At 44.9% G+C, this 25,421-nt stretch overlaps 1 protein-coding gene across 3 annotated transcripts in view; it reads right to left on the bottom strand.

The window, feature by feature from the left end:
* Window positions 1-25,184, bottom strand: part of TMA16 (translation machinery associated 16 homolog) — a 36,780-nt gene extending 11,596 nt beyond the window's left edge. For all 3 annotated transcript variants that reach the window (XR_005453378.1, XR_005453379.1, XM_038754946.1), the window contains exons 1-2: window positions 25,099-25,184; window positions 9,515-9,627 (exon numbers count right to left, since the gene is read on the bottom strand). Coding sequence is in view for 1 of the 3 variants with exons in the window: in XM_038754946.1 (XP_038610874.1) it covers window positions 9,515-9,627; window positions 25,099-25,101 (116 nt within the window). In the remaining 2 variants the exon portion in view is untranslated. The remainder of the gene's footprint in view (window positions 1-9,514; window positions 9,628-25,098) is intronic.
* Window positions 25,185-25,421: the final 237 nt, after the last annotated feature.

Here is a 25,421-nt window from a genome sequence, read left to right as displayed (position 1 = left end):
GGGGAGGAGAGGAAAAAGGGGGCTCAGTCTGGGAAGGCCTCTTGGAGGAGGTGAGCTCTCAGGAGGACTTTGAAGGGAGGAAGAGAGCTAGCTTGGCGGATGGGCGGAGGGAGGGCATTCCAGGCCAGGGGGAGGACGTGGGCCGGGGGTCGACGGCGGGACAGGCGAGAACGAGGTACGGTGAGGAGGTTAGCGGCAGAGGAGCGGAGGGTGCGGGCTGGGCTGGAGAAGGAGAGAATGATCTCCTATAACAGCCCAGCCCACATACTTTGCTCCTTTAGCAGAGTCTGCCTCACTGTGCCCGGATCCCAGACCACCACAATCCCCACCTTCAAAGCTTTATTAAGGTCACACTTCCTCTCAAGAGGCCTTCCCCAATTAAACCCTCTTTTTGCCCACCTTCCTCTCCCTTCTGCGTCTCACCTCCGCACCTGGAAATGTACTCTTTGGGCACTGGGTATTCACCCCATCCTCAGCCCCACAACATTTAAATACATATCCGTAATTTACTTTTTTCTGTTAGTGTGTCTCCTCCTCTAGACTGTAAGCTCGTTGTCGGCAGGGAACGTGTCTGTCAGCTCTGTTGTACTGTACTCTCCCAGTGCTCTGCAACCAGTAAGCACTCCTTAAATGCCACTGATTTAACTGACTGACTGCCTGGGCCTGCGAAAGTGAATGAGGAGGAGCGGAGAAAGAGATATGAGAACCAGGAAAGGACGGTGTCCATGAGGTCAAGGTTAGACAGACAACATTTCCTGGAGAAGGGGCTGCACCCCCAGGGTCGAAGGCAACTGAAGGGTTGAAGAGAATCGGGATAAACTAAGAGTCCGATGGTCACCCACAGCTGCCTCGTTGAAAAACAGAACCCCCAAATTAGCAGGTTTTATTCAACTTCAATTTTCCACCAGGAAAACATTCATAAATTAGGACATACCCTCAAGTCATCAGAGAAATGAAAATTTCAAACGCAAGGATACAAATCATATTGCTTTTCAAAGGGTTAAACTGGTTCCTAGCACTCTCAGGATCCATATCTGATGCTTCGGACCATTTTTCCAGACGATCATCTTCGCTTGGTGCTTCAAGTTCTTTTTAGTGTGATGTGCGTGACAAGCGAGGGATGACAATTCACAGCAACAAAATGTTGCTATGGTGCAGGTTGAGGTGTCACTCAGAAATGAAGCCAAAATTAAATGGTAGGTAATAGTCTCAATGCCTGAAATTTGTGAACTCAGGAAAATCATTTAATGAGTTTTTTGAGATTATTTTGTGCAGAAGCAGAATTTTAGTTAGGAGATTGATTAGAGGACCTCATGGCTCCTTTTAGTTTATTTTTTATGATTTCTATTTCAGCCAATCTTCCTTTCCGGGCAATAAAAATCTAGCACCGTACCCTCTACTTTATTAATGAATTTTAAAAATGAAGGCTCTTTGGCAGAGTCCTAGTAGTAAGGATTCTCAGATTTTATGCCAGTTTACTACAAACCAATCTGGCCCTTCATCCACATGCCCCATCACAATACGCAGTAGCCACTCACTCCAGGCCGAGGTGAGGGAGGGGTGCTACGCTGCTGACCCTTGAACTAAGAAGCTATTATATTCCACATAATTGGAAAGAAAGAAATATGGGCAGATGGCCTTCCAGACTATCTTTCAAGCTCAAAGCAATGATAAAGCGAACACGAACTGCTGAAAAGGCATTGCTCTAAGGTGAAATATTAGCAACACCTACTGATTGTAAAAAAAAAAAAACCAAAACACACCGAAAGCACAAAACTTTACCCTCCTAAAACCCTTCTACAATTTTTGTAGGGGGAAAAAATTACAGCCCTTAGTGCAGGTATCTGGACCTAAAGTAGTTAATGGCAAAAGGAGGGATCGCAGGTAATAGTAAATGCAGATCTGAATGATCAAAGTGTGGATTGTGATGTCCTGTCCACGTCAATGCGGAGACCACATCCTTAGAACATTTATCTACCAAATGAAATCCCAAAACAATTTTCATGCAGGGACCCAAATGTAGTTCACGAGGTGGGATTTTGGTTCCAGGACTTCCAAAGCTGAGATTCCTAATCCTTCTAACCTGTTTTCTCCTCAGGCCAAATCTCTCCTTTCCATCTAAAACTGTACCCTCTCTGCTGTCTAGCATCCACTTATCATCAGCAACAATTTATTGAGCGTCCACTGTGTGCAGGGGACCGTACTGCACGCTCGGAAAAGTGCTATACAACAGAGTTGGCAGTTCCACTCGCTGCCCACAAGCAGCTTACAGTCTAACGGGGAGACAGCAAAAGGAGGCACTGCCTCTCCCCAGCAGCATGCTCCAGGAGTCTCTGCTCTCCACAGCTCCTAGTTCCAACCTTTACCCAGACCAGGGAAGGAGGAGTGTGGTCTAGTGGTTTGGGAGTCAGAGGACCTGGATTCTAATCCCACCTCTGCCAGTTGCTTGCTCTGTGCCGTGTCCTAAAACAGAACTCCTTATCTTTCTACTCCAACCCTTTCCCAACACAGCAGACAATACTATTATCCTCCCCATCTCACAAGCATTATCTTCAACTCGTTTCTCTCATTCCACCAACGTATTCAATGTCACCAAATCTCGTCGGGTCTACCTTCCCAACATTTCTTAGACTCCGCCCTTTCATCTCCACCCAGGCTGCTACCAGGCTGACCGGACCACTTATTTTCTGCCTTAACATCAGCCTCCTTGCTGACCTCCCTGCATCCTACCTCTCCCTTCTCCATTCCACTCTTCGCTCTGCTGCCCGGATCGTTGTTCCGAAAATACGTTCAGTCCATAGCTCCCCACTCCTTAAAGGGTCACTCATGGTTGCCCATTCCCCTCCCTAGACAGAAACTCTTTACCACTGGCTCTAAGGTACTCAATCACCTCTATGCCTCCTACCTAACCTGGCTAACCTCCTACAATTTAAACCCGTACTTCCCATGCCTCTATCACCAACTTACTCAGTGTGCCTCGATCTTGTCTAGCTCACCAATGAACCCTTGCCCTGGAACTCCTTCCCCATTCAGGCCCGACAGTCCGCTACTCTCCCCGCCTTCAAAAACCCACTTGAAATCACCTCTCCTCAAAGAGGCCTTCTAAGACTACTTTTAATTCCCCATCCTCCCTCCCCTCTGCATCAGCTATTAACTTGGCTGTGTATCCCTTAAGCACTTTCATTCATTCATTCAATTGTATTTACTGAGCGCTTACCGTGTGCAGAGCACTGTACTAAGTGCTTGGGAAATACAAGTTGGTAACATAGAGAGACGGTCCCTACCCAACAACGGGCTCGCAGTCTAGAAGATGGTATTTATTGAGTTCTTACTGGGTGCAGAGCACTGCCCTAAGCTCTTGGGAGACTACAATAAAACAAAGTTCATTCATTCAGTCGTATTTATTGAGCACTTACTGTGTGCAAAGCACTGCATAAAGCGCTTGGGAGAGAACAATGCAACTATAAACAGACATTCCCTGCCCACAATGAGCTTAAAGTCTCGAAGAATCCCAGCTCTGCCACTTGTTTACTGTGTGGCTCTGGGCAGGTCGCTTAACTTCTCTGTAAAATGGGGATTCGGTACCTGTCTCTGCCTCCTGTGGGTCAGGGACGGCATTCATTCATTCATTCCATTGTATTTACTGAGCGCTTACTGTGTGCAGAGCACTGTATTAAGCGCTTGGGAAGTACAAATCGGCAACAGATACAGTCGCTACCCAAAAACAGGCTCACAGTGCTCTTCCTCACTTTGACACTCACCCCAGCCCCATAATTCTTCTGTAAACATTCATATTTCCCCTATCCCTAATCTATTTTAATTCGTCGTCACCTGTAGACCGTAAGCCCCAAGTGCACAGGAATTGCATCAACCAACTCCATAGGACGTACTCTGCAGAGTGCTCAGCACAGTGCTCTGCACACAGAAGATGCTCAATAAGCACCACTGATTAACTAACCACAGAAGGCACTCGATGAAAACCGGAATACCCTTTGCGGACTCCTACGTCTGTGATGCCTGCCGTCCCCACAAAGACGGTAGCGGCAGAGGACAGACCAGCTGAAAACTGGACCGATGACCATCTTTTGTGTTCCCTCACCGCTGACCTCTCTTTGGAACCGGGTGACTTCGCCAAAACAGGAACACACTTCTGGTTAAGAAATGATGCTTTCCACTTGAGTACGGACAAAACAAAATGTACCGTAAGCGGGCTCCACGGAGAGCACGTTTGCTGAGCAATACTCCCCTTCCAACCTTCCCGATGACTGCTTTCCTTCGTTCTCCCCGCATCTTCTGCCAGTTCCATTTCTCCCCCCCTTTGTGAAAGCCAGAAGTGCTCTTACATTTATTTTCAAACAGCCCTCACCTAACCCTACATCCCTCCTTCAGAACAGGCTGGGCTGCACTGCAGCAGACTACATTTATTGAACATTTTATTTTCCTTTCAAAGCCCAAGGACTTGCTAAGTGCCAGAACTTTCGATTTGCTCCTGCCATTTTCAAAGTTTTCACCATCGGTCCAGAGTTAACTTCTTTACGATCTGATATCGCAGGCCGGAGAAAAGCATTTTCTCAGTTTCGCAGGAATGTGTCCTTATATGAGAATGAAAAAGTAAAACCTTGCTCATTTGAATCACACGCTAAATGGAACTAAACAGGTTTCTTTTCGCTTCTCCCTTTAGTGAGGCCAGACAAGCATCTAGTCAACAGTAGAACAGGAACCCTGTTTTGAATTATGCATTACTAAGAAACCTATCAGTTTCAAGTTTAACTTTGAAAGGATTGATCTGTGCCCGTCCATAATGAACCCATCCATAATGAATTCAAAAGAGGATTTCTTCTGAATAGGAGGAAACATCTTGGCTTAGTGGAAAGTGCACAGGCCTGCCAGTCAGAGAACCTGGGTTCTAATCCCAATTCTGCCACTTGCCTGCTGTGAGGCTCTGGACAAGCCACTTAACTTCTCTGTGCCTCAGTTACCTCATCTGTAAAATGGGGATTAAGGCCGCTCCACGTGGGACACTGTGTCCAACCTGACTTGCTTGTACTGGAATTTAGTACAGTGACTGGCACAGGGTAAGAACTTAACACCACAATTGTTATTATTATTGTTATTATAGCTATTACTATTCAATCAGTGGCATTTATTAAGTCCCTACCATATATGAGCACCATACTAAGTTCTTGAAATAGTGCAGCAGAATCAAAAGACCCAGTCTATGTGCAGGGGACTTAAAACTGTTTTACATTGGAAGAGTAGCAGCAAATAGTATTGATTGGGCACCCACTTGGTTCAACGCACTGTATTAGGTGTTTGGGAAGTACAAAACCAGTAAGTGACGCTCACTGTCCATAGGGAGCGTACACTCTACTGTGAGAGGCAGACATACAAATATTTACAGATCACTCTCGGCTTCGAGGCTGTCCATCACCTTGCTTCCTCCTACCTCTCCTCCCTTCTCTCCTTCTCCAGCCCAGCCCGCACCCTCCGCTCCTCTGCCGCTAATCTCCTCACTGGGCCTCGTTCTCTCCTGTCCCGCCATCGACCCCCGGCCCATGTCCTCTCCCTGGCCTGGAATGCCCTCCTTCCCCACATCTGCCAAGCTAGCTCTCTTCCTCCCTTCAAGGCCCTGCTGAGAGCTTAGTACAGTGCTCTGCACATAGTAAGCACTCAATAAATACGATTGATTGATTGATTGAGAGCTCACCTCCTCCAGGAGGCCTTCCCAGACTGAGCCCCCCGTTTCCTCTCCTCCTCATCCCCCCCACCCTACCTCCTTCCCCTCCCCACAGCACTTGTATGTATATATATATATATATATATATATATATATACAGATTTCTTACACTATTTATTTTACTTGTACATATTTACTATTCTATTTTAATAATAATAGTAATAATAATAATAATAATGATGGCATTTGTTAAGCGCTTACTATGTGCAAAGCACCATTCTAAGCGCTGGGGGGATACAAGGTGATCAGGTTGTCCCACGTGGGGCTCACAGTCTTAATCCTCATTTTACAGATGTGGGAACTGAGGCTCAGAGAAGTTAAGTGACTTGCCTAAGGTCACACAGCAGACATGTGGAGGAGCTGGGATTCGAACCCATGACCTCTGACTCAAAAGCCCGTGTTCTTTCCACTGAGCCACACTGCTTCTCTAATAGTAATAATAATAATAATAATAATAATAATAATAATAATAATATATTATTATTAATAATAATAGTAATAATGATGGCATTTATTAAGCGCTTACTATGTGCAAAGCACTGTTCTAAGATGTGCATACAGCTTCAATTCTATTTGTTCTGACGATTTTGACACCTGTCTACATGTTTTGTTTTGTTGTCTGTCTCGCCCTTCTAGACTGTGAGCCCATTGTTGGGTAGGGACCGTCTCTATATGTTGCCGACTTGTACTTCCCAAGCGTTTAGTACAGTGCTCTGCACACAGTAAGCATTCAATACAACTGAATGAATGAAACAGATTTTGATAATGAATAATGAATGAAATAACAGATAATGAATGATAATGATAATAATAACAACAGATAATGAATGAAACATTCAATCGAATGCAGAACTGAACAAAAGTGCGGTGGACAGGAATAAATACATTTGTGATTTATATTGATTGAATGATTCCTTTGTGCCAAGTACAGTGTTGAAAGAATGACTTTGACCTTCTTAGGGGCAGAAGCAGGGGAGTGAAGTAGAAATGCATTCTAGATTTCTAGGCATTGGCGGGGTGTGGGACGGTTTGAAGACAGGATTATATACAGGATATTGAGTCGGTCTGGCTCACCTGAATGAAGGGCATGAGCCTGGAAATGTAATGGGAGAGACGGAAAATATAAAGGAGTTAGAGGGTGAAGACCTTTGAAGCCCATCAATCCATGGAATTTGAGCACTTACTGTGTGCAGAACACCATACTAAAACCTTGGGAGTCTAAATAGATATGATCCCTGCTCTCACGGAGCTTACAACCTATCCCGGCTCCGCCAATTGTCAGCTGTGTGACTTTGGGCAAGTCACTTAACTTCTCTGGGCCTCAGTTACCTCATCTGTAAATTGGGGATGAAGACTGTGAGCCCCATGTGGGAAAACCTGATCACCTTGTATCCTCCCAGTGCTTAGAACAGTGCTTTGCACATAGTAAGCACTTAATAAATGCCATTATTATTATTATTATTATTCATCATCATCATCATCATCAATCATATTTATTGAGCACTTACTATGTGCAGAGCACTGTACTAAGCACTTGGGAAGTACAAATTGGCAACATATAGAGACAGTCCCTACCCAACAGTGGGCTCACAGTCTAAAAACAGTCATGGAGGCAGACACTAAAATATACTACAGGGAAGCAAGAGAGTACATTTGTTGCACAGAAAATAGGACAATAAGACAGAAGACAAACAAAGAGTCCGTTAAAGGAACTGAATTCCAGGATGACAAGGACTTGAGTGAGGTTGGGGTTTTTGTTAAGCACACACTATGAGCCAAGCACTATAATAAGCACCGAGTAGATCCAAGATAATTGGGTCCCATATGGGGTTCACGATCTACGTAGGAGGGAGAATGTTACCAACTTGTACTTCCCAAGCACTTAGTACAGTGCTCTGCACACAGTAAGCGCTCAATAAATACGATTGATGATGATGAGAACAGTATTAAATCCTCATGTTGCAGATGAGGGAACTGAAGCACAGGAATGAAGTGACTTGTCCAGGGTCAGCTGCAGGGAAATGGCAGAAATGGAATTTGAATCCAAGTCCTCTGACTCCCAGGTAAAATCAAAACATTACTTCGCATGTAAAAACTGTCCCCTCCTACAACAAACATACCTGAAATTGAGGAAACACTGTCCTTCAGTAACTAAAAGGAACAGAGGAAATGAAGATACAACCCATGAGGTGGGCATGAAACGCCAAAAATCATAGTCAGTATGCAAAGCAGAAAGGACTACCAGACCGGTGGTAATGTATTTGTTCCACCGTTTTGTCTACCTGCAACAACATTATGCAGTTTGAAATCAATAACAAGAGAAACTGCAACTGAAGCTAATTAAGAAGCAAAAAGACGACTCAATTTGAAGGAAATAAGACTTGCCAAATATGAAAAAATGTGAAGGCAGTACTGAAAAAAACCCAATACTCTCTTTAGGGACAAGAGATCATTTATCACCCACCACCATTAATGGAGCTCTTTCAGAATAGCCGACTAAACTGGTTCATCCTTTTCCAAAAGTGTGATTCTGGGACCCATGATTTAGGATGTCGGGCTGAGGGCCAGGAGAGGACTGAGTTTTGACGAAATGAGTGGTGACTACGGGGGAAGGCGCGGGGCAGACAATCCTCTTTGAGGTGACAGAAGACATTCTTCAAAGCTGAGGTAAAAAAAGGACAAAACCCTAACTGAAGGTCCACAATATTGAGGTCCCTGCCCACACTATTCTCCTTCAGGAAATACAGATTTCTAGTCCGGAGCCCCTCGAGCAAAGGCCCCGGGGGGGACACGGGAAAGTCGCAACAGGCACAGAATGGCGGTCTCAGGACTGCACACCACCCCAGAATCACAGTTCATGTGGTAAGACCAAATTTTGGCACGCCAAGCTCGGCAGACCAGCCCACCGCCTTCTGCTTCATGTGCTGTGTCTAAGGTCGATGCTTGGAACACAACCAGTCGTATTTCCTTGAGCAACTTTTAAGCCAACCCCATTTTTGTTAGTTGTAATGAGGTTCCCACCGATTTCTCCAAGGGTGAAAATTCTTCTCTCTCACTAGACCTCCCAGGGAAGAAATATGGCAAAATTCAGGGCACCTACAAGTCAATCCAAAGTCAAAAGGCTGGCTGCTTACCTTCAATCAGTCAGTTAGGAAGCATAATCTCGGCTCTGCCACTTGTCTGCTGTGTGACCTTGGGCAAGTCACTTCACTTCTCTGGGCCTCAGTTCCCTCATATGTAAAATGGGAATTAAGAGTGTGAGCCCCATTTGGGACATGGACTGTGTCCCACCTGATTACTTTGTATCTACCCCGGCGTTCAGAGCAGTGCCTGACACATGGTAAGCGCTTAACAAATACCATAAAAAAAAATCAACTGTATTTACTGAGCACTTACTGTGCAGATCACTGTAGTAAGCGCTTGGGAGAGTACAATATAATAGAGCTGGCAGACTCCTTTGCCACCCACCATGAGTTTACAATCTAGCTTAGAGTCTACCTTCATATCTTCAGCCTTGACACTACAAATTCATTCATTCAATAGTATTTATTGAGTGCTTATTGTGTGCAGAGCACTGTACTAAGCGATTGGGAAGTACAAGTTGGCAGCATATAGGGACCGTCTCTAGAAGCGGGAGACAGACAGACAACAAAACAAAACACGTGGACAGGTGTCAAGTCATCAGAACAAACAGGAATAAAGCTAGATGCAGGAATAAGGGAACCATCCTCCAACTGACTCTTCAACATACAATCCAAGTATTGGAAAATCACTTACTTTTCTCTCTTATCTTGTTTGTGAGATTCTCGGGTAAGCTGAGCTGCTTTTCTACTGTAAGGATGGATAACTTTCTTCTCATGTCCTACATCTTTCCCCTTCGGTGCTTTAGGCTGCAATTCAGAAAGATAATAATAATAATTGGCATTTGTTAAGCGATGGCAGAAGCATCTCAGTAAGAAGCACAAATAATTCCTTTCGTCAACGGTTTCCTCAGCAATGGGCTATAAGGCCTACTACGAAAGTGAGTATTATTGAAGAGTCAGCAAAAACGCATCAGTCAGTGAAAGACCCAGTTAGCAGCATTTTTTTTTTTTAGTGGCCATCATTCACAACAGTAATTTAAATTGGGCTGACTCAGTTTCATTGATCACTACCAATCAAGCAATAATGGAAAAAGAAAGAAGATTATAAACTAATATAAAGATATATTATATCTTTATAATTATAAACTAATATAAAGGTAGAAAAAACAACACAAAAATTGAGGTACAATTAACTGAAAAGTATAAAGAATAAAACTGACACCAAAAAATTCCGTTCATGAAGGTATTTTATTGTAGAAGGTCATTTATTATTTAGCCGATGCCTTTTTCTATCCAAGCAATGACAAAAATGGTTTCCTCCCAACAAAGGTAAAACTGAATATAAAGTATATATAAAGATATAAAAAGATAACTTTATATATAAAGTTTATATATATATATATATAAACTAATTATAAACTAATATAAAGGTAGAAAAAACAACACAAAAATTGAGGTACAATTAACTGAAAAGTATAAAGTAAGAATAAAACTGACAACAAAAAGTTACATTCATGAAGGTATTTTATTGTAGAAGGTCATTTATTATTTAGCCGATGCTTTTTTCTATCCAAGCAATGACAAAAATGGTTTCGTCCCAACAAAGGTAAAACTGAATACAAATTATATATAAAGATATAAAAAGATAACTTTATATATAAACTAATTATAAACTAATATAAAGGTAGAAAAAACAACCCCAAAATTGAGGTACAATTAACTGAAAAGTATAAAGTAAGAATAAAACTGACACCAAAAAGTTACATTCATGAAGGTATTTTATTGTAGAAGGTCATTTATTATTTAGCCGATGCCTTTTTCTATCCAAGCAATGACAAAAATGGTTTCCTCCCAACAAAGGTAAAGCTGAATATCGGATGCATCACTGAGTTCAGCAGGGCATGATTTTTTGTCATCTATCTTTGCATTGAAGAATAAGTTCTGAGATCGATGTTTTGCTGATTCCCCATGCCAGGCTGTCATTTCTGGAGAATATAAGAGTAGCTCTGTATAAGATTGCTACACAAGCTTCCTAATGCCATGTTTCTGCTGTTGTCAATGCTTACTACTGCAACCCTAAATCTTGCCACTGAAAGACTGACAGCAAAAGCAAAGAATAATGAAAATGGATTCCAAGAAACTCGATCAGAGGGAAATATTAATGGCATACCCAAAGTTTTGCTGGGCTTTTAATGGATCTTTTCCCCGCAATGAACACAGAATGGCATTTTTAGTAGTACTGAACTCTTCTGGTCATAAACTCCAGACAATGGTCTTTATAAAATAAATGGTAGGCCAGAGTATGGATACTCACCGAAGATGACAAATTTAGACAACAGAAAAACGTTCCTCTCCTTTGAAAAGCAGCAATGCCTCCTGACGGAATTATAGCCCTTCATGTCTGATCACTTGCAAGCACATAACCTTCAACTGGAAGGAGCCCCGAAACTTAAACTATAATTGAATGTATAAACTAACGGCTTTTCAAACAAGGTCCACCGCAGAAAACATCCAGTTTAATTCATATTTCAATGCCTAGACTGCTGATTTATTCATTCATTCATTCAATCCTATTTATTGAGCGCTTACTGTGTGCAGAGCACTGTACTAAGCGCTTGGGAAGTACAAGTTGGCAACATATAGAGACGGTCCCTATCCAAAAATGGGCTCATAGTCTAAATGATAAACTTCTGCAAGGCATCTCTCGGATGTCTCTTTGATGACATCTCGCTCTACTTAGTTTATCCTGAACCACTCTCCACTTCACTACTACTACTATTATTATTATTATGGTAATTATTATGGTATTTATTCAGCGCTTACTATGTGCCAGGCACTGTTCTAAGCACTGGGGTATATACAAGGCAACCAGGTTGTCCCACGTGGGGCTCACAGTCTTAATCCTTATTTTGCAGATGAGGAAACTGAGGCACAGAGAAGTGAAGTGACTTGCCCAAGGTCACACAGCAGGCAAGTGGCGGGGGCAGGATGAGAACTCATGACCTTCTTACTCCCAGGCCCGTGCTCTATCCGATATCCCATGTTGCCAACTTCTGCTTCCCAAGCGCTTAGTACAGTGCTCTGCACAGAGTAAGCGCTCAATAAATACGACGGAATGAATGAATGAATGTGGCCTCCTGTGCAACCTTGGGCAAGCTGCTGAACTGCCCTGTGCCTCAGTTTCCTTATCTGTAAAAGGAGGGGTTAAATACCTATTCTATCCCCTTTAGACCATGGATCCAGTGAATCTGGAGACTGAACCCATCCTGCTTATAGTGAGACACAGTAAGGGCTTTTTTATGGAAAAGTCAATTATTTGTGGTATCTGTTAAGTGCTTACTCTACGCCAAGCACTGGGGTATTTATAAAACAATCAGGTTGGACACCGTCCCCGTGGTTCATGAAGCTACAGTTTAAGGAGGAGGGAGAACAGGTATTGAACCCCCATTTTACAGGTGAAGAAACTGAGGCACAGAGCAGTTAAACGTTCTGCCACAGCAAGCCAGTGGAAGAGGTGGGATCAGAATACGGGTCCTTGACTCCCCTCCATGATTTTCTCATTATTCATTCATTCAATCGTATTTACTGAGCACTTTCTGTGTGCAGAGCACTGTACTAAGCGCTTCAGAAGTACAATGCAGCCACAAATAGAGACAATCCCTGCCCACAACGGGTTCACAGTCTGGAAGACCATGTGCTTCTCCGATGATGATTCTAGACTGTGATGATGATTCTTCTACACTGTGAGCCCATTGTTGGGTAGGGACCGTCTCTATATGTTGCCAACTTGTACTTCCCCAAGCGCTTAGTACAGTGCTCTGCACACAGTAAGCGCTCAATAAATGCGATTGAATGAACGATGATGGCGATGATACATTTCCTCGAATAATAAACAAATATGGAAATCAGTTAAGTCAGAGAGCTTTACTATTTACCCAGCATAAACAGTTAGTTGTCATAAAGCTGGTGAGACTCAAGTTAAAAGGAAGTGTTCAGAAGAGGCTTAGGAGGGGAGAAAGTGGCTTTGAACCTGGAGATATAATAATAATAATAATAATAATAATAATAATAATAATGATGGCATTTGTTAAGCGCTTACTATGTGCCAAGCACTATTCTAAGCGCTGGGGTAGATACAAGGCAACCAGGCTGTCTCTCGTGGGGCTCACAGTCTTAATCCCCATTTTACAAATGAGGGAACTGAGGCACCGAGAAGTCAAGTGACTCGCCCAAAGTCACACGGCTGGCAAGAGGCAGAACCGGGATTAGAACCCACGACCTCTGACTCCCAAGTTCGGGCTCTTTCCACTAAGCCACGCTGCTTCTTTAGAAATAGCCTGTTAGAAATAGATTTAGAACTTATCCTGTTCGGAGAAGCAGCGTGGCTCAGTGGAAGGAGCCCGGACTTTGGAGTCACAGGTCATGGGTTCAAATCCTGGCTCCGCCAGTGGTCAGCCGTGTGACTCTGGGCGCGCCACTTCGCTTTTCTGTGCCTCAGCGACCTGATCTGTCAAATGGGGATGAAGACCGTGAGCCCCCCCGTGGGACAACCTGATCACCTTGTATCCTCGCCAGCGCTTGAACAGTGCTGTGCACGCAGTAAGCGCTTAATAAATGCCTTCGCTATTATTATTTATTATTATTATTCTGCCCGGACGACTGTATCAGCCTCCTCGCTGATTGATTCCTTCCTCTCCCCCTCGTCCCGCTCTCCCCATCTTACCTCCTTCCCTTCCCCACAACACCTGTATATATGTATATATGTTTGTACATATTTATTACTTTATTTTACTTGTACATATCTATCCTATTTATTTTATTTTGTTAGTATGTTTGGTTTGGTTCTCTGTCTCCCCCTTATAGACTGTGAGCCCACTGTTGGGTAGGGACTGTCTCTATATGTTGCCAACTTGGACTTCCCAAGCGCTTAGTACAGTGCTCTGCACACAGTAAGCACTCAAGAAATACGATTGATTGATTGATTGAAATAGCCAATCACGCTAGAATAAAGCAACAACTTAATAGAGCTAAGCAATTCACCGCTCCAATTTGGGCCTGGGACATTAAATGGATATTGTACTTCATGAATGCTGTAGTACAATTTCTGAAATTACTATTTACTCCAACTACTGAAGATTAAACCCTAAGGAAATGTTTGTTATAATTGAGACCTCTAGATTCCCCTTCAAGTTGCCAATGAACTATTGATTGTGGTTTGGCCATCTTAGCTTCGTTAGAGGAGCAGCGTGGCTCAGTGGAAAGAGCACAGGCTTGGGAGTCAGAGGTCATGGGTTCAAATTCCGGCTCGGCCGCTTGTCAGCTGTGTGACACTGGGCAAGTCACTTAACTTCTCTGGGCCCCAGTTACCTCATCTGTAAAATGGGGTTTAAGATTGTGAGCCCCACATGGGACAACCTGATCACCTTGTATCCTCCCCAGCGCTTAGAACAGTGCTTTGCACAAGTAAGTGCTTAACTAATACCAAAATTATTATTATTATTATTATTATTATTATTATTATAGTGAAACAACTTGCAGTGAGGCTTTGCCGGGGAGACTGCGAACTCATTGTGGGCAGGGATTGTCACTGTTTAGTGTTGTACTGTTCTTTCCCAAATGCTTAGTACAGTGCTCTGCACACAGAGAGTGCTTGATAAATACGATTGAATGCTATATTTAACTTCACAAAGGCCATATTTCACAAGGCACTCAGGACTTACCATGGTGCCAAGTTACTGCTAATAATAATGATGGAATTTAAGCGCTTACTATGTGCCAAGCGCTGTTCTAAGCGCTGGGGAGGACATAAGGTAATCAGGTTGCCCCACACGGGGCTCACAGTCTTAATCCCCATTTTACAGATGAGGTAACTGAGGCACAGAGAAGGTGACTTGCCCAAAGTCACACAGCTGACAGTTGGCGGAGCCGGGATTAGAACCCATGACCTCTGACTCCCAAGCCCGGGCTCCTTCCGCTGAGCCACGCTGCTTCCTAGTTACAAGGCACCGTTGTTGGGTAGGGACCGTCTCTATATTCATTGAATCATATTTATCGAGCGCTTAATGTGTGCAGAGCACTGTACTAAGCGCTTGGGAAGTACAAGTTGGCAACATATAGAGACGGTCCCTACCCAACGGTGGGCTCTCTATATGTTGCCAACTTGTACTTCCCAAGCGCTTAGTACAGTGCTCCGCACACAGCAAGCGCTCAATAAATACGATTGAATGAATATAACTTAATCAGGTTGAACCCAATCGCTGTCTCACATGGGGTTCGCAGTTTAAGTAGGAGGGAGAACGGGTGCTGAATCCCCATTTTACGTTGAGAATACTGAGGAAGCAGCGTGGTTCAGTGGAAAGAGCCCAGGCTTTGGAGTCAGAGGTCGTGGGTTCAAATCCCGGCTCCGCCACTTGTCAGCTGTGTGATGTTGGGCAAGTCCCTTCACTTCTCTGGGCCTCAGTTCCCTCATCTGTAAAATGGGGATGAAGACTGTGAGCCCCTCGTGGGACAGCCTGATTACCTTGTACCTACCCCAGCGCTTAGGACAGTGCTTTGCACATAGTACGCACTTAAGAAATACCAACACTATTATTATTATTGTATTTTCCATTGAGGATATTGAGGAAGCAGCGTGGCTCAGTGGAAAGAGCCCGGGCTTTGGAGTCAGAGGTCGTGGGTTCAAATCCCAGCTCCGCCACCTGTCAGCTGTGTGATGTTGGGCTTCTCTGGGCCTCAGTTCCCTCATCTGTAAAATGGGGATGAAGACTGTGAGCCCCTCGTGGGACAGCCTGATTACCTTGTACCTACCCCAGCGCTTAGGACAGTGCTTTGCACATAGTACGCACTTAAGAAATACCAACATTATTATTATTATTGTATTTTCCATTGAGGATATTGAGGAAGCAGCGTGGCTCAGTGGAAAGAGCCCGGGCTTTGGAGTCAGAGGTCGTGGGTTCAAATCCCGGCTCCGCCACTTGTCAGCTGTGTGATGTTGGGCTTCTCTGGGCCTCAGTTCCCTCATCTGGAAAATGGGGATGAAGACTGTGAGCCCCTCGTGGGACAGCCTGATTACCCTGTACCTACCCCAGCGCTTAGGACAGTGCTTTGCACATAGTAAGCGCTTAAGAAATACCAACATTATCATTATTATTATTGAATTTAGGACCTCCGTCTCCCCAGCCTGGGCTCTATCCGCTAGGCCGGGCTGTTTCTCTAACGGCGCTGCGTGGTGGTCAGTCTTCAGTCACCCATAAGGTCCTGTTGAAAACGGACCAGGGCGTTCTAGGGAAGATTTGGGAGAAAACTACAGTTCCCAGGAAGCAACAGTGATTGACTCCTGACCTGAGGGCGGGGCCCTTGGAAAAGCCAAGCCCCCCTCCTCATCTGATAAAGGTGGAAGCATTGCCACTTTCCCTCCCCTCCTGACAAGGAACAGCTTCCAGGGCTGGGTCCACGCAGGTAAGCCACTTCCCACCATGCCCCCCACTTTTTTAAAATAGTATCTGTTAAGCTCACAAAGTACGAGGCACTGTACTTTGTACATATTTATTACTCTATTTATTTATTTTACTTGTACCTATCTATTCTATTTATGTTATTTTGTTAGTCTGGTTGGTTTTGTTCTCTGTCTCCCCCTTTTAGACTGGGAGTCCACTGTTGGGTAGGAACTGTCTTTGTGTTGCCAACTTGTACTTCCCAAGCGCTTAGTACAGTGCTCTGCACACAGTAAGCGCTCAATAAATACGACTGATGATGATGATAAAGGTGGAAGGATTGCCACTTTCCCTCCCCTCCTGACAAGGAACAGCTTCCAGGGCTGGGTCTGTGCAGGTAAGCCACTTCCCGCCATGCGCCTGCCTTTTTTAAAATAGTATCTGTTAAGCTCACAAGGTACCAGGCACTGTACTTTGTACATATTTATTACTCTATTTATTTACTTATTTTACTTGTACCTACCTATTCTATTTATGTTATTTTGTTAGTATGTTTGGTTTTGTTCTCTGTCTCCCCCTTTTAGACTGTGAGCCCACTGTTGGGAAGGGACTGTCTCTATATGTTGCCAACTTGTACTTCCCAAGCGCTTAGTACAGTGCTCTGCACACAGTAAGCGCTCAATAAATACGATTGATTGATTGATTTTACTTGTACCTATCTATTCTATTTATTTTATTTTGTTAGTATGTTTGGTTTTGTTCTCTGTCTCCCCCTTCTAGACTGTGAGCCCACTGTTGGGTAGGGACTGTCTCTATATCATCATCAATCGTATTTATTGAGCGCTTACTCTGTGCAGAGCACTGTACTAAGCGCTTGGGAAGTACAAATTGGCAACATATAGAGACAGTCCCTACCCAACAGTGGGCTCACAGTCTCTATATGTTGCCAGCTTGTACTTCCGAAGCGCTTGGTACAGTGCTCTGCACACAGTAAGCGCTCAATAAATATGATTGATTGATTGATTTTATTTTGTTAGTATGTTTGGTTTTGTTCTCTGTCTCCCCCTTCTAGACTGTGAGCCCACTGTTGGGTAGAGACTGTCTCTATATGTTGCCAGCTTGTACTTCCCAAGCGCTTAGTACACAGTAAGCGCTCAATAAATACGATTGATTGATTGATTGGTGGGGTGGGGGAGAGGGCACTGAGAAGTTACTTGGAGGCTTTCTACTGTAAATCTTACATTTGTGGGTGCAAATCTTTCCTTGAATTGACTGCCATTCTTTTCCATTGTCAGATTAAAGCACTACTTAACAGATGTGGCTAATCAAGAGTTTTATAGCAATCCTAAAATCAAAATCAGAGTCCTCTTTCCGATTCCCCATCTCTTATCTTTCTTCCGAATGCCGCCTCTGTTGCTTAAAGCTTAGGAGTGGTCGCAGTATAGTAATAATAATAATTTTGGTATTTGTTAAGCGCTTACTATGTGCCCAGCACTGTTCTAAGCACTGGGGGAGATACAAGGTAATCAGGTTGTCCCACCTGGGGCTCACAGTCTTAAACCCCATTTTCCAGATGAGGTCACTGAGGCACAGAGAAGTGAAGTGATTTGCCCAAAGTCACACAGCTGATAAGTGGCGGACCAGGGATTAGAACCCATGACCTCCAACTCCCAAGCCCGTGCTCTGCACACAGTAAGCGCTCAATAAATACGATTGACTGATTGATTTCCACTGAGCCATGCTGCTTCTCTAATGCTTCTCACTCTGGGGCATTTTTACATGATGCTCCCTAGCTATATAAACAGCCCTCTGAAGGTATCCAGCGTGGCTCAGGGGAAAGATCACGGGCTTTCGAGTCAGTGGTCATGGGTTCAAATCCCAGCTCAGGCAATTGTCAGCTGTGTGACTTTGGGCAAATCACTTCACTTCTCTGTGCCTCAGGTATCTCATCTGTAAAATGGGGATTGACCGTGAGCCCCCCGTGGGACAACCTGATCACCTTGTAACCTCCCCAGTGCTTAGAACTGTGCGTTGCACATAGTAAGTGCTTCATAAATGCCATCATCATTATTATTGTTATCCCAAGTGAAAAAATCTGGCTCTGAGCTTGCTCACTAGTCACAGAGACTCTCTTCTTAAAAGCTGCATGCTGCCAAACTGGGACTCGAGTCAAACTATTTACAATCCACCTGTAAGTTTTACTTTTCACTGGGGGTAAGGCCGCAGCAGGGTTAGGTTAAATGGTTAAACATTAGCCTCATGACTACTGCAAACTGCTGAATACACAATGAACAAATCTGCAGCAACAATTTCTTGCACACCCACTCGCTTTGAAAGCTATCTGAACTCTGACCAAGCAACTGAAATGACCACCAGATAACCCACCTATTAGACCACTGTTCTTCTTGCTCCCCATTTCATTTTCCTGGTCTGTGTCCCGACCACTAGGCCGTGAACTCCATGAGGGCAGAGGCTGTTTTTAGCTTTTCTGTCACAGACTTGGGTACTCTGCAGTGTTCTGCCCTCAGCAGACCCAATACCTACCAACCAATCAATGGTATTTATTGAGCACTTACTGTGGGCAGTGCACTGTACTAACAGCATTGACTGATGGAAGGATGGCTTTACTCCCCTGCCAGAGAGACTGCAAAACTAGGTGGGGTGGCGGGGGTGAGGAAGGAAGGGGAAGGCGATTAAAAAAGCCATTAACTGAACTCCTGAAATGTCAAATAAGACCTTAATTTGTATGCATATTCCCATGTCGCTCTGTACCGCAACCAGAAGAGGGTCATGGGTGGACGGCACCGAACAAATGGTCTGAGGATAATCTGACTATTCCCGACACTAAACAGATGGTTCTACTTATCTCAGACAAACAGGTTATTCTCTGAATATATTTTGCGTTCTAGCCCTCTCGGCCTCATGGGCTGGCACTGCCGCCGCATCTCCTGGGGTAGAAAATCTGGGGGAGCGGTAAAGCTCCGTTTGGGTCCCTGACGCTTCTCACTCTACACTAACTCTCCCAGGGAGCCTGTCGGTGGCCTTGGCTTTGGCTACCATCTCTCTGTGGATGATTCCCAAATCGACTCCCAACCTCTCTCCGGCTTTGCAGTGACACAAGCCCTCTTGCTTCAGAGCCTCTTTAGGTGGATGCCCTGTTAGTTGTATCCACCCAATTGCTCCCTGTACAGTTTAACGGCATTTGTTTTATGTACAATGGTTCTTTACGTAGCTCTTTCCAAAGCTACAACCTCCATCTCTTATGCCCACCCGCCTCCCCTTCTGGTGGAGGATCCTCTCTTCTACTGACAGTTGGGCCAGTGGTCTGGGAAACTGGACACCTGGGATCTGCTTTGCACATAGTAAGCGCTTAACAAATACCAACGTTATTATTATCTAGTCCCAGCCCTGCCCGCTGGGGCTGTGTCTTCAGTGACCAGCGTTTCTGGCCAACGAACCCCCAGGGGCACCTGGGTGAGGCATCCAGCAGGAATAATAATAATAATAATGGCATATATTTAGCGCTTCCTATGGCCAAAACACTGTTGTAAGTGCTGGGGAGGTTACAAGGTGATCAGGTTGTCCCTTGGGGGGCTCACAGTATTAATCCCCAAAGTCACACAACTGACAATTGGCAGAGCCGGAATTCGAACCCCTGACCGACTCCAAAGCCGGTCTTTCCACTGAACCATGCTGCTTCTCTGCACAGTACAGTGCTCTGCACACAGTAAGCACTCAAACACAACATGGTGTTGCAGCACAGCTTTGGCATTGCATCCCCTTTTAGACTGTGAGCCCACTGTTGGGTAGGGACTGTCTCTATGTGTTGCCAATTTGTACTTCCCAAGCGCTTAGTACAGTGCTCTGCACATAGTAAGCGCTCAATAAATACGATTGATTGATTGATTGATTGTGTGACTCTGTGGTCACTTGTGGGTCCAGTACGTAAAAAGCCATTGCATTTTGCTGCATTGCTGTTTACCTACACGCCTGCAGCATTCTGTGCCCCAGGGAAAGCAAGAATACGCATGGTGCTCTGCAGACTGCTAACTCCTTGAGGCTTGGTCCCAAATGTCATGTTTTATTCCCAAGAGGTGAGTCCTTTGTCACTCTCCCAGACCTGAGAGCACTGTGGCTAACTCACAGGGAGCACTCAAACACCATGTGCTGATTGAGGAATCAAATCCACCTGACCCAAAACCCGGGAATCAGGTGGGTTTAGGCTTTAAGGTGAGCAGCGTTGGCCAGGGATCGGGTTGGGATACTGGGTGCTGTCTTTTCGGAGGCGCCTGTTGCACAGCGTGACAGCTGGAACACGCTCCCAGTTGGAAAGTTGCTGGCAACCAGTTGGGCTGTAGCCCTAAGGTGCAGACACAGCTGATTCACTTCTGGGCAGGGAATGTGTCTGTTACATTGTGCCATGGTACTCTCCCAAGCACTCAGTACAGTGCTCTGTACGCAGTAAGTCTTCAATAATTACCACTGACTGATCCACTGCACAAACGGGATCAGCAGGCTAAAAACTGAGGCCGCATTTTCAAAAACTGGGGGTTTTAGGTGAGTTTTTTTAATTTTTCATTCATATACTAAATCTACACTGAAACTCTCGCAAATGGCTGGCAGATGCTGCTACACGTGCCAAGGTGGCAATGAAAGCTCATTAAGGGTAATGGATTCCAGCACCAACCCGAGACTTTACAACCGAACTGTGGCTTTGCGGTGAAGGTTTTTCCCCGGAGTGAGGGAAAAACAAAAACTAACCAGAGGTGTCAGGTACCAGGAGACTTGACTTCTCTTTACATACTGGGGATGGGGGGGAAATATGCACCCAGTAAGCGCTCAATAAATACGATTGATGATTTAGAGGCAACCAGGTCTTCCAGGTAACATTCTCCAAGATACGTCTCGATTCCTTAGTGAAGCGCGGAGATCGTGGCAATGTATATTTGTGATGCATTGTCATTAAACTGACAAATTAACCAGGGCTGAATTACGGTAGACTAGTCCATCTACCGATACTAGTGCTGGTACGTTGGAAACAGCATGGTCTAGGGGAAAGAGGAAGACCTGGGAGTTTCTAGTACTGGCTCTGCCGCGTATGTGCTGTGTGACCTTGGGCAAGTTGCTTAACTTCTCTGTCCCAGTTCCCTCATCTGCAAAACGGGGACTCAATATCTATTCTCCCTCCTCCTTAGACTGAGTCTCCACGTGCAAACTGAATACCTTGTACCTCCCCTAGCAGTTCATACAGTGCTTGACTCATTAGTAAGCCCTTAATATACCACACTGATATCAAGCCCATTTTTAGAGAGAAGATACTAAGGACAAATGTAACTAACTCAGGTTTTTAAAATTAACCCCAACACTCCTCTTCCCCTCTTATCTGTCATGTATGTAGATCTACAGATATAAAATCCAGGGCTAGAGGAAGAGAAGCACCCATACTTCCATTCTCCCTAGAAGGAGGAGATGTCCTGAGATTTCTTTTATTCCTCCAATTCTAAAATGATGATAATGGCATTTCTCAAGCCCTTCCTATGTGCAAAGCACTGTTCTAGGCGCTGGGGAGGATACAAGGTGATCAGGATTGTTCCACGTGGGGCTCACAGTCTTCATACCCATTTAACAGATGAGATAACTGAGGCACAGAGAAGTTAAGTGACTTGCCCAAAGTCTAGACCATGTTCATTCAGGGCAAAATGAACTAACAGCACTTGTGTGTGTGTATATATATATATATATATATATATATTTGTACAAAGTTATTACTCTATTTTACTTGCACATATTTACTATTCTATTTATTTTGTTAATGATGTGCATAGAGCTTTAATTCTATTTGTTCTGACGATTTTGACACCTGTCCACATGTTTTGTTTTGCCATCTGTCTCCCCCTTCTAGACTGTGAGCCCGTTATTGGGTAGGGACCGTCTCTATACGTTGCCGACTTGTAGTTCCCAAGCGCTCAGTCCAGTGCTCTGCACACAGTAAACGCTCAATAAATACGACTGAATGAATGAATGACCGCCTCTCTATTGTGCCAACTTGTACTTCCCAAGCGCTCAGTCCAGTGCTCTGCACACAGTAAGCGCTCAATAAATACGACTGAATAAATGAATGACCGTCTCTCTATGTTGCCAACTTGTACTTCCCAGTCGCTTAGTACAGTGCTCTGCACACAGTAAGCGCTCAATAAATACGATTGAATGAATGAATGACCATCTATGTCTCCAGCTTGTAGTTCCCAAGCACTCAGTCCAGTGAATGACCGTCTCTCTGTTGCCAACTTATACTTCCCAAGCCCTCAGTCCAGCGCTCTGCACACAGTAAGCGCTCAATAAATACGACTGAATGAATGAATTACTCTATTTATTTCACTTGTACATATTTATTCTATTTATTTTTTTCTGTTAATATGTTTTGTTTTGTCGTCCGTCTCCCCCTTCTAGACTGTGAGCCCACTGTTGGGTAGGGACCGTCTCTATCTGTTGCCAACTTGTACTTCCCAAGCGCTCAGTCCAGTGCTCTGCACATAGTAAGCGCTCAATAAATACGACTGAATAAATGAATGACTGTCTCTCTATGTTGCCAACGTATACTGCCCAGTCGCTTAGTACAGTGCTCTGCACACAGTAAGCGCTCAATAAATACAACGGAATGAATGAATGAATGACCGTCTGTCTCCAACTTGTAGTTCCGAAGCACTCAGTCCAGTGCTCTGCACACAGTAAGCGCTCAATAAATACGATTGAATGAATGAATGACCGTCTCTCTATGTTGCCAACTTGTACTTCCCAAGCGCTCAATCCAGTGCTCTGCACACAGTAAGCGCTCAATAAATACGACTGAATGAATGGACTGTGAGCCCACTGTTGGGTAGGGACCGTCTAATGTTGCCAACTTGTACTTCGCAAGCACTCAGTCCAGTGCTCTGCACACAGTAAGCGCTCAATAAATACGACTGAATGAATGAATGACCGTCTCTCTATGTTGCCAACTTGTACTTCCCAGTCTCTTAGTACAGTGCTCTGCACACAGTAAGCGCTCAATAAATACGACTGAATGAATGAATGACCGTCTATGTCTCCAACTTGTAGTTCCCAAGCGCTCAGTCCAGTGCTCTGCACACAGTAAGCGCTCAAAAAATACGACTGAATGAATTACTCCATTTATTTTACTTGTACATATTTATTCTATTTATTTTATTCTGTTAATATGTTTTGTCATGTCGTCCGTCTCCCCCTTCTAGACTGTGAGCCCGCTGTTGGGTAGGGACCGTCTGTAGATGTGGCCGAATTGTAGTTCCCAAGCGCTTAGTCCAGTGCTCTGCACACAGTAAGCACTCAATAAATACGACTGAATGAATGAATGACCGTCTCTCTGTTACCAACTTGTACTTCCCAAGCGCTCAGCCCAGCGCTCTGCACATAGTAAGCGCTCAATAAATACGATTGGATGAATGAATGACCGTCTCTCTATGTTGCCAACTTGGACTTCCCAAGCGCTCAGCACAGTGCTGTGCACACAGTAGGCGCTCAGTAAATACGACTGAATGAATGAATGACCGTCTCTCTCTGTTGCCAACTTGGACTTCCCAAGCGCTCAGCACAGTGCTGTGCACACAGTAGGCGCTCAGTAAATACGACTGAATGAATGAATGACCGTCTCTCTATGTTGCCAACGTGGACTTCCCAAGCGCTCAGCACAGTGCTGTGCACACAGTAGGCGCTCAGTAAATACGACTGAATGAATGAACGACCGTCTATGTCTCCAACTTGTAGTTCCGAAGCACTCAGTCCAGTGCTCTGCACACAGTAAGCGCTCAATAAATAAGACTGAATGAATGAATGACCGTCTCTCTATGTTGCCAACTTGTACTTCCCAGTCTCTTAGTCCAGTGCTCTGCACACAGTAAGCGCTCAATAAATACGACTGAATGAATGAATGACCGTCTATGTCTCCAACTTGTAGTTCCCAAGCGCTCAGCACAGTGCTCTGCACACAGTAAGCGCTCAATAAACACGACTGAATGAATGAATGCCCGTCTCTCTATGTTGCCAACTTGGACTTCCCAAGCGCTTAGTACACTGCTCTGCACACAGTAAGCGCTCAATAAATACGACTGGATGAATGAATGACCATCTCTCTCTATGTTGCCAACTTGGACTTCCCAAGCGCTCAGTCCAGCGCTCTGCACACAGTAGTTGCTCAATAAATCAATCAATCAATCAATCGTATTTAATGAGCGCTTACTATGTGCAGAGCACTGTACTAAGCGCTTGGGAAGTACAAATTGGCAACACATAGAGACAGTCCCTACCCAACAGTGGGCTCACAGTCTAAAAGGGGGAGAGAATAAATGAATAAATAAATACGACTGAATGAATGAATGAAGGAATGAATCCCCATTTTCCAGATGAGGGAACTGAGGCCCGGAGAAGTGAAGTGACTTGCCCAAAGTCACCCAGCTGCCAGGTGGGGGGGGGGTCGGGATTTGAACCCACGACCTCTGCCTCCCCACTCCAGGCTCTTCCCACTGAACCACACTTCCCCCTTTTAGACTGTGAGCCCACTGTTGGGTAGGGACCGTCTCTCTGTGTCGCCAACTTGTACTTCCCAAGCGCTCAGTACAGTGCTCTGCACACAGTAGGCGCTCAATAAATACGATTGATTGATTGATTGATTCCTCTCTGGTTTTTAGACTGTAAGCCCACTGTTGGGTAGGGATCATCTCTCTATGTCGTCAACTTGTACTTCCCAAGCGCTCAGTACAGTGTTCTGCACGTAGTAAGCGCTCAATAAATACGATTGATTGATTGATTGATGATTGATTGATGCACCTACCATAATGACGACGACGAGGAGGAGGAGGCTGAGGTAAAGGCCTCAGCGCGCGCCGGCTGTCCGTCCCTCTGCCCTTCCGGCCGCCCGCACTTCCGGTCCGGCCGCGTCACGTGACCCGCGTGGGGGGGGTGGCCGAAAGAGCGAGCGAGCGGCCGGACCGGAAGTGGAAGGCGGTCCGCCCCCGACGCCGCTCCGACCCTTCCGCCGCGCCCCCGGCACCAAGGTTCCGCCATCAGAAGGTTCCGCCCGCCGGGGGCCGCCTTCCTCCACTCATTCAGTCCCATTCATTCATTCAGCCCGATTCATTCATTCAGCCCGATTCA

The sequence above is a fragment of the Tachyglossus aculeatus genome, chromosome 12 (assembly GCF_015852505.1).
Source record: "Tachyglossus aculeatus isolate mTacAcu1 chromosome 12, mTacAcu1.pri, whole genome shotgun sequence".
Taxonomy (NCBI): Eukaryota; Metazoa; Chordata; class Mammalia; order Monotremata; family Tachyglossidae; genus Tachyglossus; species Tachyglossus aculeatus.
The sequence above is the reverse complement of the archived record's forward strand: the minus strand, read 5'-3'. Positions and strand labels throughout refer to the sequence as shown.